The sequence below is a fragment of the Sphaeramia orbicularis genome, chromosome 18 (genome assembly GCF_902148855.1).
Source record: "Sphaeramia orbicularis chromosome 18, fSphaOr1.1, whole genome shotgun sequence".
NCBI classification, from domain to species: Eukaryota; Metazoa; Chordata; class Actinopteri; order Kurtiformes; family Apogonidae; genus Sphaeramia; species Sphaeramia orbicularis.
Window position 1 is genome coordinate 41818807 of NC_043974.1, and position 19304 is coordinate 41838110.

At 41.3% G+C, this 19304-nt stretch overlaps 1 protein-coding gene across 1 annotated transcript in view; it reads left to right on the forward strand.

Annotated features, from left to right (window-relative positions):
• acin1b (apoptotic chromatin condensation inducer 1b) overlaps positions 1-18572 on the forward strand; it is a 29195-nt gene extending 10623 nt beyond the window's left edge. The window contains exons 7-17 of the mRNA XM_030162678.1: positions 2683-2803; positions 8253-8298; positions 8813-8958; positions 10332-10478; positions 10606-10774; positions 10863-11008; positions 12663-12770; positions 13641-13748; positions 14335-14704; positions 15873-15970; positions 17200-18572. Coding sequence (XP_030018538.1) covers positions 2683-2803; positions 8253-8298; positions 8813-8958; positions 10332-10478; positions 10606-10774; positions 10863-11008; positions 12663-12770; positions 13641-13748; positions 14335-14704; positions 15873-15970; positions 17200-17547 — 1807 coding nt within the window. The 3' untranslated portion in view covers positions 17548-18572. The remainder of the gene's footprint in view (positions 1-2682; positions 2804-8252; positions 8299-8812; positions 8959-10331; positions 10479-10605; positions 10775-10862; positions 11009-12662; positions 12771-13640; positions 13749-14334; positions 14705-15872; positions 15971-17199) is intronic.
• The last annotated feature ends 732 nt before the right edge of the window (positions 18573-19304 follow it).

The window sequence follows — 19304 nt, forward strand, 5'->3', positions numbered from 1 at the left end:
TCCAGTGACAGGTTTGATCTGACTCAGAGCTGTCTACTTGTCATCTGATCATGGTGCAAACATGCACATTAAAGGTGTGAAAGGGGCCTGTTGTTTTAACACTTGAAAGCAAGTTGAGTGCATGGCTTTTATGTCTAAAATAATAGCACCTTGAATAATGTTAGAAGTGGCCCTCATATGTTGTAGTTAGAATTTTTCTGTGGTTTCTTATCTTGTAGGTCATTGCCTCATCGGGGTGAAATATACAGAAAAATAATGATCTGCATATAATCACATTAAGTAGGTTATTGCTTATGAGCATGTATTTTTATGTACAAACACTATATGTGATGAACATTAAAGATTTACCATTCAAGTAGAGACAAATACTGAAGATATTGTCTTGGTACCTAGAATGTGTATCAGTATCAAGCAATCCATTGTTTAATGGTTGATTCATTAAAGTAATGTTTAATTATGTCTTGTATTCCCCTATTTACTGTTGAATCCCAGCAATGACAGTGCAGTGTCAGTGTATAGCAGCTGATGGGGCCAGGGATACTTCAGGAGAGTTCTCCACCCACAGAGTGCTGCCTGTGTCATCACAGGGAGGCAGCGGAGGAGGTGTTTGATAATGCTGTGAGGGGAGGTGAGGGCCTGGTTAAAAATATAATGACATCTGCTCACTTTTGCTGTATCCAGGATAATGGCAATAAAACAACCAAATGTGAGAAAGAACTGCCTGTGTGAGGTTTGGACTCACACTAACAAACATTTTACCACAGAAATTAGTTAGTGTAGTTTAGATGAAGACCACGCAGATGGAATGAGCTGTGAGCGTTTGTCTTGAACTATGAGTTACTTCGAGGAGTATTTGTGACCCTGGGTGTCAGTTAGCTGGTGAGTTATTTATAGCATGGGTGACCCAGATCAGTGGCCTCCAGCACCCTTCCTCCGACTCTTCCAGTGTTTTTCTCTGTCTTGTCCTACACATCGTTTCGTCTGCTTGGCCCTCTCCTCTCTGACTGAGCATCATGTTGCACATTCTCTGGAGCTGAGCTTTAAGGAAGGCTTGCTCCCTTTCTCAACATTGCATATTGTTAGTAATCCAACAACCACAAATGAAAGTAACTGCTCTAGGCTACACATGGCATTTCACATTCCACACAAGCTTTCAACAAGCTGTGGAGGAGTGGGTAATCATATGTGTAGACTGATACTGAAGTGGGGATATTTCTCAATGTCACATTCAAAACCAGGACTGGGAATCTTTAGCATTCTCGCTCTTCTTGGACGAGTACCTTTCTGGGTAGGGGATATATCCACAGGCATCATCACCAAATTGAAGCTGATAGAGGTAAGAGGTAGAGTCTGTTCATAAAAATGGTCAAAGCAGAGTATAATGGCACCAAAGATTCTCTTTTTCCCCCATCCACATGATAACACTGTTTCTAAGTATCATCAACCTGCAGCACAAACACAACTCTGTAATCCGCCGTTGTTGTTGTCACCGGATGTTTAGTCCGGGGTTTTCTTCTTCTGGTCACATGGTATGGCGACATCGTTTCCAAAACTGGTGTTTTGCCTATCCACATGGCAACGCAAGGGCGGCGTTGTGAGATTTGTCTGCTCTGGGACCTGTTCTCAAAAAATATTGTTTCAGGGCACCGACAACACTGGTGTCATGTGGACAAAAGGCTGAAACAATATTAAACTTTTGGGGATTGACATAATTTCTTTGTCATGTGGACAGGCTCTAAGGTAGAGCTACTGAGAACTGGAATGTGAATATTCACTGAAATTTTTCCCTTGTCCAAAGTTCAAGCAGAGGAGATGCTGGAATACTGTCCTCGCTTTTGACATCACACAATTAAAATGCCCTGTCCAGAGTCAAATATCTTTTTAAAAGAAAAAGCATGTCGAGCATCTTTTAGAGCAGTGACATCCACTCATTGGTGGTGGAGTATCTGCCCTGGCAGCCCACATATCAGGTTCTGCCAGAGGTGAGAAGTACTAGGCACATTTATCAGCTCTTCTCTCAGTCCAGTCTGGCAGTGGAATCAGAATCCATTTAGTCCCAGGGCGAAATTGTATGTTACAGCTGCTCCATTCATGTACAGTAAAAAGTAGCAGCAACTTGTACAATACTTACCTGACAATAACATTGTCAATATGATAATTAAAGGGAGAGCTGACTTTTGGTAAATGATGTTAGTCTATATTTTATAAGTACTGACATAAAAATTGTTTGGTGAGCCATTCTTTAAAATTTAAACGATAATATATTAATACCGATATCTAGGGGCTGAAGTTAGTAAATGTGTTGTTCCTGTTTTTAACTTCATTTCCTGTCATGCAGTGTGGTACTGCGCTTCCCATCAACCGAGCAACATGATTGTAAGGCTATTGTATTCCAAAATGACTAATATCTCCCAAAATATCGGTCCTATGAACTTGCTGTGATATTTAATGTGGAGACGGGACTATTTCTCAACTGTAGGTACCAAATTAAGACCTTCCAGTATTATGGTATAGATAAGTGTGCAAAAATTGTTATTAAAATGATGTGGTTATAATGTGGAATTAAACAGTTTGATAGCCACAGGCAGGAAGGATTTTATGTGTTGCTCAGTGATTGTCCCCAAGCAATGAGACAGTCTGTAACTGCCACCTCTCTTTCCTGTTTATCTTTTTGTCTTGTAGAGAGGTGTCGGAGCCCAGCACAGCTGCCATCACAGAGGTGGATACGGACTCGGAGGGCCCCATGGCCCAGCAGCCGGCCTCTGGGGCAGAGCCGGAGAACAGCGAGGTTCACCTGGAGGAGGTAAGGTCACTGGGAGGGTGGGGATGCTGAGGGTCTATGATCTGTCTCCCACTAACCCACCTCCTTCCTCATTCACATGGTTAAAAGCATGCATAGTCTGAAGCACAGGTTGAGTTGCTCAAACCCAACACAGCCCCAACATTTTGACCTCCATAAACCCCCCTCTGACCTGTGAAGGCTTTGATTTGTTCAATTATGACTTCAATGTCTGCGTCTCCACTTAATGCAGATTTCATTACTCAGCAGGAAGTCTGAGGGCTTTGCAATATGACCAAACCTTAATCTCAATATGTAGGTAGTGTCATGTCCAGGTACCGTAACCGTTCATATCCGTTGTTCTCCATAGGGTTTCAGAGGGCTTAGGTGCTGTCAGGGCTCAAACATTTTCTTGGTTAGAGGGGAATCCTCTCACAAAAATGTTTTAAGAGTATCAAGTGTCCCCTGCAGCCAACTGCATTTGTTGTGCTTAATTTTAAGATAACATTTATTTAACTCAGGGAACTTTCTCACCTACTGTCTCATTTGGTCCTAACTCTCAGACTTTGCAGTTTTATTGGAGCCAAATTTGCAGGTGTGACACCTACCCCAGACCAAACTGAACCATGTGTCAATTCATTTACTGTGTGAAATTGGACTTTCAGACAGTTAGACTGTTGTCCCCAGTAAACAAATGAAGAAAATGTAATTCAGCGTCAAATAAAATATCAATTATTAACTGAAAAAATGTAAGAATGTAAATATACATTTTGGTTATGAGGGAGACTATACAAGTGGGCATGGAGCTACAGTGTGCATCATTTGTCTTATTGCACGGCTATTTAATAAAAAAAAAAAAAAAAAAACAATAATTCAACAAAAAACGGTGAAATAATACAATTGCAGTTTCTGAGTGATCCACTCTCCTAGCACACACTGAGTTTCAGATCAGTCTGACTTGAAAAAGCTGAAAAACTGATTTCAAATATAACGGGAACAGAGGGACAGAAGGACAAACCTTCTAATGGAGATGCATAGCTTCATCTAAAAAATATTGTGGTGTTCCAGTGACAAAATAGTCTTTTTGATGGTTGGTACACCATATGACAGCATTGTCTTATACAGAAATTTTAGGACATAGAATCAGAGTCAAGGTTTTAGTAAAACTATCTAATAATGATGTTTGTCTGTTTCAAATTTAGCAAATTACATTTTCAAATTAGTGTTCCTCCCCAAACCATGTGACCTCACTTTTAGGAATCAGCTCCTGGTTTTGGTCAGCCTGCTATCGTGTCATGTAAAGAGAGATTTTTTTTTTTAATGAAACCAGGAAATAATTAAAATAGAGCATAATTTTAACCGATTGTTTACCTATGATCACACATTGGTTTTGTCATATTGCACAGCCCTTAGAGGTCTATCCAAACTGTCATAGGTGAATGAGCAGGGCTTGAGTTGGAGTTGGGTCCTTAGATAAACTGTAATGAACTAATTTCTTCCATTGTATGTTAAATCCAAACTAATATTTCATCACTTAGATCATCTTTTACTCACCTCATCTGTCTGGGCCCTGCAGAGGGATGTTGAGCTCTGATGCTGCTTGAAAGCAATTGGTAGTGTGTTAAATTAGACATACGTGTTTATATTTAAATAGTGCATGCTCCTCACTTGACTCTTGGCTTCAGTCTTCATTATTTCCTGTGTTTCATGAAGCATCCATAGAAGATTGCCACAGGCGTACATTCCATTGTGTTTTAAGCAGCTCTTGACTTTATCTAGAATACACAGATTAGATTTTCTGGTAAGCTCTAATGCTGTTAAAGTTCTTATCTTTGTACAGTGTATGCATGTTTGTGGGTTTTGTTTTCCCTTGGGTTTGCATCAGTAATGCACTCTGACAGTATGTGTAGAGATGCATCACAGCTGCTGTTTTCCTTCTCCCTGTTTTCATAGCCTATTGCTCCTTTTACACTGCCGCTCTCTTTTTGTTCACTCTCTACTACTGTCTTTCTCCCCTTTTTTGCCCTTCCTTACTTTCCATCTTCTGGCTTTTGTATTCCATCATGACCACTTCTCTTTCTCTTCACTATATATATTTATGGTGTGATTGCTGTTTAAAACCCCACTGATTGCTTTGTTATGAAGGTGCCCATGCCTCTTCCATTGCCCCTAATGGTACCTGCTGCGTACTACTACTACTACCACCACCACCAACACGATCACCTCCTCCACTCCTCCTCCTACTCCTCCTACAACTCCTGTCTCGCTATGCCCAAGTGCGGTGCTGGCACCTGAGTTAGGCCCAGAGTCTGCAGCCCCACGTGGCACCTGAGTAAAGCCTGATCCTGCAAGGCCTCCTGCCCCTCCTGTAAAACCCTCCAGTCCAAGTGAGGGGGGAAAAAAGAGCTGAACCAAGCAAGAACTGCAGCTCGCATCAGACCCACACTGACAGCAAAAAAGGGGCAGCCATGGTAACTGCAGCAGCACACAGTTGTCATGGTAACCCCAGCCCTCGGGGGGGTTGGAAGCCTGCTCGTTTATCTGAACCGGACTGGACTGTACTGTACAGTGATGAATGATAGGGGGGATAAGGAAAGGGGAGGGCTACTGTATTGCCTCCCCTTTTCACCACATTTTCCCTTCTGCCATTTTGTGGACAGTTAACAAGAAATTTCTGGAGGGATAAAAGTCTAAACCCCTCCATGTTTTCTGGACCTTCAAGCTATTGCTGCCCTCTTCTTGTGAGGAAGAGTAATGACTCTGCACAAAGAACCTCTGCAATATGGTGATCCGGATTCAAACACTTGGTCACATCACTGCTTTGGCTTTTAGTCCAATGGAAAATGAAATGCTTGGAAGATGGACTACTTCAAGGAACTGCTGTGTGGACATTACAGTAGAGAGTTTTTGTGCTGTCAAATATCTGGAACCAAATCATTGGTTCAGCTTTAAGGCTGAAAGCATCGTTTGCTTTGGAAAAACTATCCAGCTTTTTTCAAGGAACCTGAAAAATTCTGTTACAGTGCTCCATGCCATTCATGTGAACTCCACTTCATTTTAACAGATGAAAGACTCTTTCCAAGGACATTATGCCAAGGACAAGTAATCCGACACACCTTATGCTGCTGTGGGTTTTGTGCATGCACTGTGACATTGATCATCCACTGCTGGATCAAGGGAGCTGGATATACAACAAATCATTGGCTCCCCTGCAGCGACAGAGTCTGAAAAGCATGACTGAGTGGATGTATTCACCAGGAACTCATGATCCTCTACTCTGCATCTGGCAGACATTTCAGAGAAACTGTGTCAAAGACTTTTAGGACGGTATATTGGACAACATCAAAGATATGGACACAAATGGATTTATTGTCAAATCCGGGACTATATGATACAGACCATCACCATCCTGATCCCCCCATCAGAATCACACACAAGGCAATTTGAAACTCTCCCCTTCCCCAAAAGACTGAAATGTGACTCTGTGACCAGCAGTCGATCGAGAAAACTCCTCCCCAGCCCCCCATCAAGAAAAAAGTCCAATCCAGACATCAGTTCCTGTCTGCTGGCTAATCTGCACACTCAAATCAAGCCCTGCCCTCACTCCTCTGCCTTCTCTGATTGGATCCTTGTTGCCTAGATACAGTACACACTGTCGTGCGGGTGGGCCATAGTCGAGCCAGTAAGGAATCAGGTGTCAAATGGTACCAGGAATATTCCTCTATTTAAAATGTATCTGATTTTAAAGGAATAACTGTAAAACAGCTTTCTCCTACCTTCATATCGTATTTCATAAATAATGAATCAATTTCTCCTTTAGTGCCAAACCTTTCACATTCACATGTACTGCAGTTTAAATTTGGTATTTTTCACAAAGGTGATTAGAGCCTACACTGTTGGGCTACAGTTGTTTAACTGAATGGGTAGTCGGATGAGTTCTCAGCACTCTGTCTTCCACCTCTGCTCATCAGCATTAAAGAGATAGTCAGTTACAAGTAGTAGTAGATTGAGTTACTTGCTTTGGTATTAATGCTAAATCAGCCCCATGTAAGCTTTAACAGTGCAGAGCGATAAAACTCAACGATCAATAAGTGCGTGTCACACATGTTAGACCTATACACCCTATGTATTGACTTTACTTCCCCAATAGAACACACTCCCAGTCATCCACAGATATTGGGATGTCATGTTTGGGTTTGGGTTTGGGGGAACATTAAACAGATCATGTTATGAACTTAAACCGCAATTCATGATTTGAATCATGACTGTAGAGTACGGAGTCGCAATAATGAGAAAGATAGGGGTGACCTAACCCACACATTTTGGGCCAAGTGGCTACACTTTGGCAGATAGCGACACTGATACCAATGATTTTATTTGTTTATTTTGTTTTCATGTTGTTTTTTGTCTGTTAACAGGCAAAATACACTACTACCATCAATGAGCTTTAAATAATTTATGAAAAATAAATAGCGTTGACATCAAAGACTGATTGGCTGCATGGAGCTGTCTGTCATGAAACAGGCTTTTGTACAGCAACAGATAAACACTTGCTTCCGCCATTGGTGAATGTCAACAAATTTGCAGATATAAATATCAGCTGGTATGACAATATTTGACGTAGAGATGAATGTATCTGGAATTAAAGACGTGGTTTTTTTTCTCCACAATAGATCATTAATTGCTTAAATTGTGGCAGTGCCTTGCATGCCTTTAGATTAGGATTTACAGAAATATTTGTACCCATGATGCATTGTGTATTTGCACACTTTATTATGAACATAAAAAATACTGTTAGAGAAAAGATAGGTAAACAATGTTAAATGATTCATCTTCATTAGTAGTGAAATAGAATGTTAATTGAAAATATCACCTCATACATTGATATTAATCACTGGATGTGTTTTGTATTTGGCTGTTAGTTGAAGGTACAACTGCTGGTTTTATGCATCATTATGTTAAGTGTTTCTAGTGTATTGAACAGAGCGCTTCAAGTCATCGTTCTGCCCCTTAGTGGTTGTAACAGTGAGTGCAGGCACCTTCTATACAGTGACAGAATCCAGTCAAAACCTTTATACACACTCGTCTCACATTTATATAGTAGCTGCCCTCAATACGTTTCTCCCAGGCTTACTCATTTCCTAATGCACATCATGTCCTTGGCTTGTCCTTAGTCTGAACACACACACACACGGGAGCAGCTTAAAGATTTATGTCAGTGTCTTTGAGGAGAGGTGGAAGGCGGAAATGTGTCTGGACTCTCTGTATCGACCAAAAACCCCTTTCCCTAATGTAGTACGATTGGAGCCTCCAGGCTTCCATTACTTTACTCCCCCCACCCCCTCCCCTTCCACTTTTCCTGTTTCACCTCCTCTTCTGTTGTTGCCCGTTCGGGTCTGGACTCTGGGTTCTCATCTCGCCCCACACCCCTGGGGTTTCTGTATGTTCTCTTTCTGTCGTTCTCTCTTTCCAGAGCACCACTCCTAAGGCTTTCGCCGCTCGCAAGATCTCCTTGACTAGTAAGTATACATGGAATTCTACATGTGTATCTGATCTCTCATCATACTTGAGATGAAGAATGAAGAAGAATGGAAAGGAAAGTAAGGGTTTTTAAAAGTTAAAGCTAGGATATACAGTGTATTAGAGATTTATTACCTGTAATAGTAGAAAATATGATTAGTCAAAAATTACAAGTAACTAATGTGTGAAACTCATTTGTGAAAACTTAAAGTAAGTACATGTGCTGGAGAGATATTGCATGTGTATGGTATCTTCTTACGCATTTAAGTCAGAATGAACCTTCACACTCCAATTGTTATGTTGATAGAAAACAAAGGCCAGAAGCACACTTATGTCATTTCACACCACGTTGATGTGATACCGTTGTGTTGTGCAAACACAAAGCAACACACTGAACTAATGTGTTAGTTTGCTTTGGGAAACACTCTGCTCCAGTATTTGGTGTGAAGTATGAATGCATCCAGAATGTGTCTTCTCTGTGATCGTCAACATTATTTTTTGACTGGTCTGCAGGCAGCAAGACGTCTCCAGCCACCACAGAGGGGGGAGCAGGAGAACCGGAAATGGGAACTGCAGCAGGGAGGAAGAGGCGATGGGGCTCGAGCACAGCGGTCACTGCCAAGAAGCCCTCCTTCAGCATCACCACCGACTCACTGAAGGTACAGGCACAACACAAGCCACCTCAGGATCAGTGTCATTATATCCCCAAAATGGAATTTTGGGGAGATGGAGTTATAATGGTTTTACCTGGAATGCTGTCGGATCCACCGCTGGATCTCCTTGGTGTGAACGTGATAACTAGGATAGATTTGGTTGGATTTCTTCTCCCTTGATAACCAACATAGGGGACACCTAGTGGAAGAACCCTATGGATTTCAGCTTCTCTAGGAGTATTAGAGTTCATATGGTGTCATTTTCATTCACTAGGTGGAGTTTTGTGGGGAAAAATTGGGTCTCTGACCATTATTCTGCCACTATCAGGTTGATGTAGCTCAAATTGAGTTTGTATTGATTGTCTAAAAATTATCTGTCGTCATACCACTACCTAGAGTTTACATGATGTCATATTTTGACACCAGGTGGTGTGTTTTTTCCAAATAGTTGGGGGAGCAGAGGATTGGGGGGGTTTCGAGGATATACCCTTGCTGTTGGCCCCCGACAGCATAAGCCTCATTTTGTAACTGCTGTTGACCAGTGGAGACTGGTGGAATTATTTTTTGGTGGGACGCAGTATGTACGTCAGTTTTCAGATTCACTATAACCACATGCACCACTATTTTAATATTATTTTGAATTGAAATAAAAATGCACAGTATGTGTTTTCAGTCATTAATTTTTTATATGTAAATTTCACAAATTTCCTTCAAACATGTCAATTTTTCCATGACTCAGCTGTTAAGGTCAGACATGTCTATGACAAGTGTCTTTTCCACTGATAATTTGGACAATGGATTTAGACCGGGGCGAAGGTACTACAGGTAGATCGCATGGCATTAATTATTGAAGTTAACAGGCTAAACGACAACATTGTTAGCGCTCCAGTAAGGATTGGAAACCCCAGTCTCCCACATCGAAGTCAGTAGTATTACCTACTGAGTAATTCGCTGATATTCATATATAGTAGACATACATAATTTTATCTTTGTCATTTTAAAAGTAGCTCACAAGCCGAAAAAGTGTGTTCACACCTGGTTTAGACAATCTTGTGACATTGCATTTCTGAGGAAGGTCTTGATTCTTTTTTGGATGGGACGTTTACTCCTGTGGGCGGTGCTTGGGCACAAAAATTTGCCCCAAAGGCTCTTCTATGTCTTGCATTGAAGGTGTGTCTACTGCACACACGCAATTTAAAAACAAGAGTCTGTGGAGTTCTCGGGCACAGATTTTTGCACCCCAAGCAGGAAATGCATCACTTTAATGCTCACTGAAGGACCGAAAGGACGAGCCGCCACTGCTGTTGACTTTCATGCTGTACTTCCAATCAACATGTCTGAATCCTCCCTTTGTTCCTTTTTGTCCCCCTGTGCACCAGTCTTTAATCCCAGACATCAAAGTAAACCAGGAGGCCGTGGTGGAGCTTCACCCAGAGGAGCTCCAACTCTCTGGGGACGAAGAGAACCTGGACCCCAGCCGAGACGACCAGGACAAGGGTCTGAAGATTCGACGAACAGTCACACAGGTACAGAGACATAGGGGTCTGTGGGACAGGGCTGAACTTATCATCATTTATTATAAGTAAATGCTTTAGATGACAGAACAGGTCTGTGTTGGTGTGATTTTATAATGGTAATGTCAATGGTCCCCAGGTTGTCCCAAGCAACAGTCAGGAGAATGGACAGGGGAACGAAGAGGAAGACATGGACAAAACGGACAGAGAAAAACGGCGGACTTCCAAGGATAGGAGGAAGAATAGTCTTTCAGAGGACACCATGGAAACACAGACATCTGCCAAACTCGACGGAGAGGCCACCAAAGGTAAAGTAATCTGTCGTTTACTGGGTTCCAATGCTGTTCTGGTCTTACTTCAGTTTTCCCATTCAGTTCTTTTTTTTTTTCCCCTCAGTGACCCCCAGTGACAGCTTGGTCCGTCGATCCATCAGTCAGCAGAAGTCTGGTGTGTCCGTCACCATCGACGACCCTATCCGCACAAACAGGCAGCTGTCGCCACCTCGTGGAAAAGTCTCAAATATCATTCATGTGACCAATCTGGTGAGTCTCCACGTCACTGAGCACTCATGGGAAAACGTTGCTGTGGACTTATTTTGGCTTATGTAATGCAGTAGAACAAAAAAATATACATATATGGTAGTACAGATAAGTCTTGCATTCTTAAGTGCACCACTGTGCTAGGAATGATGCATCTGAGCTGATGCCAGCAGTAACCACATCCCTATCACACCCATAATTAAGTCAGAAGCACTGTTATGGCTGCAGCAAAGTGTGCCCTTCCACTAGGGGCACTGCATGACTACAACAGGCCACGATGAGACCAGACATGACACATTTAATGACTAGTCTTCACAGATTCTTCTCAACCTGCGTCATAGGAGCAGACTACAAGGTTTGATGTGGATCAAAGGCGAGCACATTTGTAATGCCACCCCACGTCACTGATGTCAGACAAACAGGAGCTCAAGTTATGGAGACATTACAAGACTGTAATTAGGGTTCAAACCCCAAACCCAGAAGTGGGAGAACCCATTGAGTTTGTGCTGGTTTACGTGTGTCGTTATTTGCTGTTTCATGCCAAAAAACTTGAGCCTAGTCAGGCACATGGTAGCGCTGTTATAGTTACATTGACTTGAAATTTGCTGCACAAACTCAGTATGGTCTCTTAAAAGTGCTTTGGACTATTAAAATCATGATTACATTATTAGAATGATGATACATGGATTTCTTGGTAATTTTCATTATCTACAAAATGGTAAATTGGGATCAGCACCAGATTCAGTGTCACAGGGTTTCTGCAGGTCATTAAAAAGCATTAAAAGTCATTAAATAGATTTTGTGAAAATTAAGGCCTTAAATGGCATTAAAAAGTATTAAATTCAATGTCCAGAGGCATTAAAAAATTAAATACACTTGATGGAAAAAAAGTATTGTTATTCATAATTTGTTTTGATGATATAAACATTAATAATTTTGATCAGAAGTATAGTGTGATGATTGACAGGCGGAACCCTTTAATTGGCTATTGTTTATGACCAACGCACAAAGTCACAACACTGGATGCTTTGAATGTAACGTGCTGTGACCGTGCTCATGCTGTGGCGAAAGAGTGGAGGGAATATTAGCAAATGTCAGAAAAATGGGAAAATGCAAGTTTCAGCAGAAGTGATTGGAGGAGGAACTATTCAGAACCTGGTTAAAGCCCGTCGACAGTAAAACTGTCGACTCATAAAACTGTATCTGCAGTTGGACATGGAGTTGGATATTGGGGCATTAAAAAACATTAAATTAGATTTGCTGATATCTGCAGAAACCCCGATAAACATTGAAATGATTGTGGTTTTTGTTTGGTAGTAACAAAAGTGTTTGCATTTTAAAATGAAGAGATGAGATGAAGGGAGTTTTCTTTAGTTGCCATTTGGGGAGTAAAAAGTTTAAGGTTTCAGAGACTTTTACCCTTTACAGAGATGTTGCAGTAGACACTCACTACTGATCCAACATGACATGAACAGAAATTTTCAACAAGTGAAAACTCGTAAATTTTCCATCGTGATGACTTCAGACACTTTCAGATTCTACAGCTCCTCCTCAACATTGTACAGAATCTGTTGGACTTGTCCACGTGTTCCCTTAGCTTTATTGGCACACACTTTCTACTTAGACTTCATTTGTCCCTTGTCTTTTCTCGTCTCAGGTTCGACCATTCACTCTGGGCCAACTCAAAGAACTGCTGAACCGCACAGGCAGTGTGGTGGAGGACGGATTCTGGATCGACAAGATCAAGTCTCACTGCTACGTCACGGTCAGTACTGTCACACGAACAGTGATGCCCAGTCTTACCATAACCCAGGCTTCCTGAGGGGTCGTAATAAGTCTTTAAAAGGTCTTAAATTTGACATGATAGGTCTTCAGTTATTTTGCCATAAACTTGTTGGATGTATTGGGTTTAAATATGTCTGTTAAATGTGTCCAAGCTGCAAAGAAAGTAATATTAGTCGACTCAGTTCCACCTGTTCCAGCCCAACTATTTATATTGAAATTAGGAACCAAATATCACTAACTTTGCAGCCCCCGACGAGGAGAAAATCAAGGCATAGATCAGTATATTTTCCTAAATTCTAGGAGTCATGAATTTTTGCCAGTATGGCCATGAAATAGGCTGTGAAATGGCCATTAAATTCTGAAAACCTGTAGGAAGCCTGGTAACCTCACACACCATCACCTGGCCTGTGTTCTCTCTGCTCTCCTACCATTACTGCCTGTAGATCAGGTGTGTCAAACATGAGGCCCGTGGGTGAAACCGGCCTGCCAAATGGTCCAATCTGGCCCGTGGGATGAATGTGTGAAGTGCAAAAATATTAACAGTCAAAAAGTGGCCACATACAACTCAATGTGATCAAGTAAAATAATAGCATAATAACCTATAAATAAAGACAACTGCAGATTTTCTCCTTGGTTTAATGTGGAAAAAAGTAAAATATTTACATTTACAAACTATGCGTTCACAATAAAATGCAAATAAAGTGAACAACCTGAAACGTCCTAATAAAAATAAGTGCAGTTTTAACAATATACTGCCTGTTAATGTTTTCTGCATTTGTAGATCCACTGTGATTGTCTACAGCTGGTTAAGTCGATAACCTGTTGCTGCTCTTGTTTCCTGTGCTCTTAGTATTCTACGGCAGAGGAGGCCGCGTCCACCAGGGACGCTCTTCATGGAGTCAAATGGCCTCAAAGCAATCCCAAGGTGCTCAGCGTGGACTTCTGTGAACAGGATGAGGTAATGAACAACTAAAATGGCACAAGAGAAAAAAATATGGACAAAAATATTGGGACACGTCACATGGCTACAGCTCTAAGATTTCCTTTTGATGCTGATTTAAGATTTAAAAAAAATAATAATAAAAAAAATCTATATTAATATAATAAAGTTTAATGGGAGATTTTTCTTCCTAAGGGAGATATGAATAAAGTAGATGGTTAGTGGTGGTAGAAAAGTATTATTTACAGCCAGAGCATGAAAAATATTTTAAAAATTTAGAGGTGGAACATTTAAAATCATAGTCACGGATAAAAAAAAATCAATGTTGAGAGAGATTAAGTATAACTATCTCTGAGGCATTTTAGAAGCAAAGATAACAATTTAAACCAAACTAACCAATGCAATGATATTTATCACAATATAAAACTATATTATGACATTTGTCATTATTGTTTTGTATCCCAGACCCGTTAGAAAAGAAATACCTGAATTCAATGAGTCCCAATACTTTTGTCCATATAGTGCTCATGAGGTTGGAGTCAAATAGTCTTCTCTGACAGATTATCTCCAACAATTTTCCCTTGTCTTGGGCTTTTACCTGCAGCTGGACTTTCACAAAGGCATCCTCAAACCAGACCGGGAGCAGGACAACGCTGCCCAGCCTGGAGGCGGTCCTCAGCCCCGGCTGCCCCCACTCATGCCTGAACGAGATAGAGATCGAGACAGGGACAGAGACAGGGACCGGGACCGGGAAAGGGACCGGGGCGCGGCAGGAGGAGTCCGGGACCTGTGGGCGGAGCGGGAACGGGAGATGGAGCGCAGAGAGAGGGCCAGGGGTGAGCGAGAGTGGGACCGGGACAAAGTGAGGGAGTTCGCCAGACCGGGAGAGGAGGGAAGACGATCCAGATCCAGAGACCGAGAGAGGAGGAGGAGAGAGAGGGCGAAGAGCAAAGAGAGGAAGACTGACAAGAAGGGTAAGTCAGGACACATCACCATGGTGACCTGCAATGGGTGACCCCGCTTGAGAGGCCGGGACCTCACTGTGGCTAAAAGTATTTAAAGACGTAAAAACACTGCCATCAAATCACGTTAAATCTGCTTCTGAAGAATGAGATGGTTTTTAACACAAAGGAAGTCAAGTCTGCAAAACTCCACAACTGCTCTAAAAATGGGGATGTCAAACATGCGGCACGTGGGCCAAAACCGGCCCGCCAAAGGTTCCAATCTGGCCCGCGGGACAGAATCACATATAGATATTATCAGTCAAGGGTGTTGAACTGGTTTCAGTTCAGGGGTCACATACAGACCAGTATAATCTCAAATAACATAATAGCATAATAACTTATAAATAATGACAACTACAACATTTTTCTCTTAAAAATAATATTAAATTATGAAAATATCTACATTAGCAAACTATCCTTTAACAATAGCATGAATAACATGAACAAATACGAACAAACTGAAATCTTGATTTCGGATTTTGATGAAATTTTCAGGAAATGTTTGATACTGGCACATGGAACAAATGATTACATTTTGGTGGTGATTTGGGGGGTGGGGCTGATCTGCCTTGGTGGAGGTCTGCACTCTGAGTGCTTTTCTAGTTTGTAGTATAGAGTTGGCTTTTTGTATATTTTAGTAGTTCTTGTAGGGTTTTTTGTATATTGTCAATACTTTTCAGTATATATTTATCTCTGCTAAGGAACAGTGAAGGTTATGTTTTCATCAGGGTTTGTCTGTCTGTCTGTTAGCAAGATAACGCAAAAAGTTATGGATGGATTTTGATGAAATTATCAGGAAATGTTGATACTGGCACAAAGAACAAATGATTCAATTTTGGTGGTGATGGGGGGGCTGATCTGCCTTGGCGGAGGTCTGCGCTCTCCAAGTGCTTTTCTAGTTTTGCACTAGAATGTAGAGAAAATTTTGGAGTTATTATGGTATTATTTTCCTGGTCCGGCTCATTTGAGATCCACCTGGTCTGAATGTGACCCCTGAACTAAAATGAGTCGGACACCCCTGACCTAAAAGATGTTTCAGGCAGCTCTTTCAGGCTTCACAAGGTCAGATGTAAAGCACAGAGAGGCCGTGAAGAGCTCCCACTGAAAACTGGACCTGGTTCTGCTTGTTTCTTAATAGAGAAAGGCGACGAGCCTCCAGCCAAACTGCTCGATGACCTGTTCCTGAAAACCAAAGCAGCTCCGTGTATATACTGGCTTCCCCTCACAGATGAGCAGGTCAGTCCGACTCATACCTTTACTGTTTCTGTCACAGTCCATCTACTCTTACAATGAGTCTGTTTGCATGACCATAAAAGTCTGATAACTGAGCCTGTTCACATCCACTAATACTCTGATCATTATCCAATTACTGGAGCTATCAGATTATTCAAGTGATCATATAAACAGTGTAATCTGATCTGTTTTATTAATCTGATTTATGTAGTTCTTTTATGTCTGCACATGTGTAAAAACAAGTAAAATCGTAGGAAATACACATAGTCAAACGTGGGTGGAAGACAATAACGGGAAGTTTGAGTCTACCATCACTATGTACGTACTCCGAAAAAAAATCTGATAATGGACCGCAGTGTCGAAATCAGGGTTTATCGATTATCACATTTCTTAAGTGCATGTAAACGCGTCAGATCTGATTCTTACAATTATCTGACTTTTATGGTCATGTAAACAGGCTCACTGTTAGTAATCAGATAATTGTAATTTGTAATAACTGATAAATTGTGGTTGAATCAAACTTCCTGTTATTGTCTTCCACTCACATTTGACTATGTAGCTTCCATTTTCTAGTATTTTAATAGTTTTTACACATGTGCAGATGTAAAAGAACGAAATAAATCAGATTAACTGGTATACATGCAGGAAGACATTCGGAGTATTGCGGAGAAATCCAGGTGTGGTTATCTGATTTCTCATAATCAGATTACTGCTGTTATCTGATAAAACAGATCAGATTATACTGTTTACATGGTCACTTAACCCTTGTGTGTTGTTCAGATTTTGTTATTCAACCATTGTTCATGGGTATGGTAGACCTGCTACATTTGTGGGTTTTTAATTCAACATAATCAGACAATTTAATGTTAAAATACTCAACAGATGTTTACTTCATCCCAATTAGAAACAACTTAAAAAGCATGTGTTTGATATTTGCCGTTTGTCTCTGCTAGATCACATTTATGAATTAAAGTGCTACTCCTTTTTAGTTTGTTTTTTTTAATAAAATGTAATATAATTAAGATATGACAGGAAAAAATTAATTCAAAAATAAGTACTCATCTTTTTTTTTTTTTTTTTTTTTTTAAATAAAAACGGGTCCCACAGACAAAACTCAAACACCATTCAAGGGTTAAATAATCTGATAACTCCAGAAATCGGATAATGATCGGAGTATTAGTGCGAATGTAAACGGGTTCATTGTGTCGTGTACATCTGTATGTGTCCACCAGGCGGCGCAGAGGGTTCTGGACCGCACCAAGCGCCAAAAGGAACGCGAACAAAGACGCAAAGAGCAGGAGGAGGAGGACAAGAAGCGGGAAGAGGAGAAGAAGGAGCGGCTGAGGGGCAGAGAGAAGGATGTCGCTGTGACGACCGCGGGCGGCGGAGGAACCGGCGGCCGGGGACCCGACGGGGACCGAGACCGGGACCGGGACCGAAGCGGCCGAGACAGAGAGGGGGACAGGAAGAGGGACGGTGGCGGAGGTGGCAGCGGCGGCGGACACCGTCCCAGGCGACTGTCGGTGGGTAACGGCCGCCGCTCTCGTAGCCGTAGCAACCCCAGGGATAGACGCCGCTGAGGAACAGGCAGCTGTAGAGAGATAGGGGGCGCGTTGTAGCAGAGGACGCAAAGGATTCTGGGAAGGATGTTCCATTTGGTGACACGTTTCAGGTTGAGGACTTTGTGTTGTCTCGTCTGTCTGCCCCCCCGTCGTACTTTAATTCGTCCACTTTGACGCCAGCGTTGTCTTCCACACACTTAACCCACCTCGTAGATGTCCATTTCCACAGTCAATGTTTAACGGCTAAATAACGGCGCTCGCTCTTCTTCTGTGGTCTTCCAGAAGCCCTGTCCCCGCTAGTCCCCCACAGAAGAAAAGAAGCAGAAAGAAGGGTGTGTGTGTGTGTGTGTTTTTGGCTCTTCAGCATTTTGTCCCGTTGAGGTTTTGGGAACCCGCCTCTTAATTTAGTCCTGCGGGTGCACACAGTTCCTTCCTCCTCTTCCTCAGACCCTGTAATAAAACCGGTCCAAAATAGATCCCTGACCTTCACATATTTCCTCCAATCATTTTTAGCTTTCTAGTATTCAGCGCAGAGATTTCTTTTATACCAAATTTACAGTTTTTAAGTTGCATTGAATTTTTATGAATCATCCTTTTTTGTTTTTGTTCTTTTTTTTTTGTGGAGACAGACGGAGGGTTGTTGATTCCCACAAAAACTACAACTGGTACAAAAGTCTTGACACTGTAAAACCTGTGAAGTGTGTGATAGGGCACCTTTTTGACTTTAGTGGCTGTTTTTTCTTCCTTTTTTTTTTTTTTTTTTGGATGAGAAGGGGAGCGGTAGGATTAACATGGAGGTTCTTTTCTGTAATAATTACAGGAAGCTGAGCTTTTCCTGCACTGGTGTCTGTCTGGAAATACCTCCTTGTGACCTTTCAATCATATATATATTTAATAGGAACTAAAGAAGTTTGTCTTCTAATAGAGTAATGGTTACATTGGGTATATTTTTAATTTTATGTTTTTTTGTTGAAAGTTTTTCTTCCTGCAAGTGCTGAATGTAAGGAGAATTTAAAAAATGAATAAATTTAAATTGGTTATCAGCTTGTTTTTGCATCTTTTCTCTGGTAGGCTATGGTCATGGGTTGGATGTTTAATGTAAAAATATGCTCCCAGTTTGAACTATGGGACACTCCTCAAGTCCTACAGTCCTGGTTAAGGTGGTCTACACGGCCCAGTCAAAAACAAAGGTTAAAATGTTTTACTGGATACAGAGACACTGGTTCTATTTTTCAAGAAAGTTTTGGCTCTTTGTCCAACATTGGGGTTAAACTAATTTTGAAGCCAATGAAAGACTTTGTCCAGTCATGGGGGATTATGGGTTCATACTGTAAACAAACTGACAGCGGTTTTACAGGGACTTAAAGATCAAACATTTAAGACAGAAATACAGGACATATCTCCAACTATTTGAACAGAATGTAACTTGGAAAACATTAACAGTAAGGAATAGTCTAACGGAAATGCTGAGTTGATAATCAAACTTCATTCCTTTACTCACCCTAAGTGGTGTGGGGGATTGTTGGGCTAACAAACAAAAAGAACATGTGACACCACATTAATGACTAAAATAGGAAGAGCTGAAACTTATCAAGTGCAGTTATGATTACTTTTGTTAAAGATTCATAGGAATTGTTATGTAGTAATTTTTCCCATTCAGGGAACCATTAACAAATCTGAATATTGAGCAGCAATTGTCCTCCCCTGTGCATATAATATTAAAAATGAACAATTCATTATATTATGTTCTTGTGTGACCTAAACTCACGGTTTTA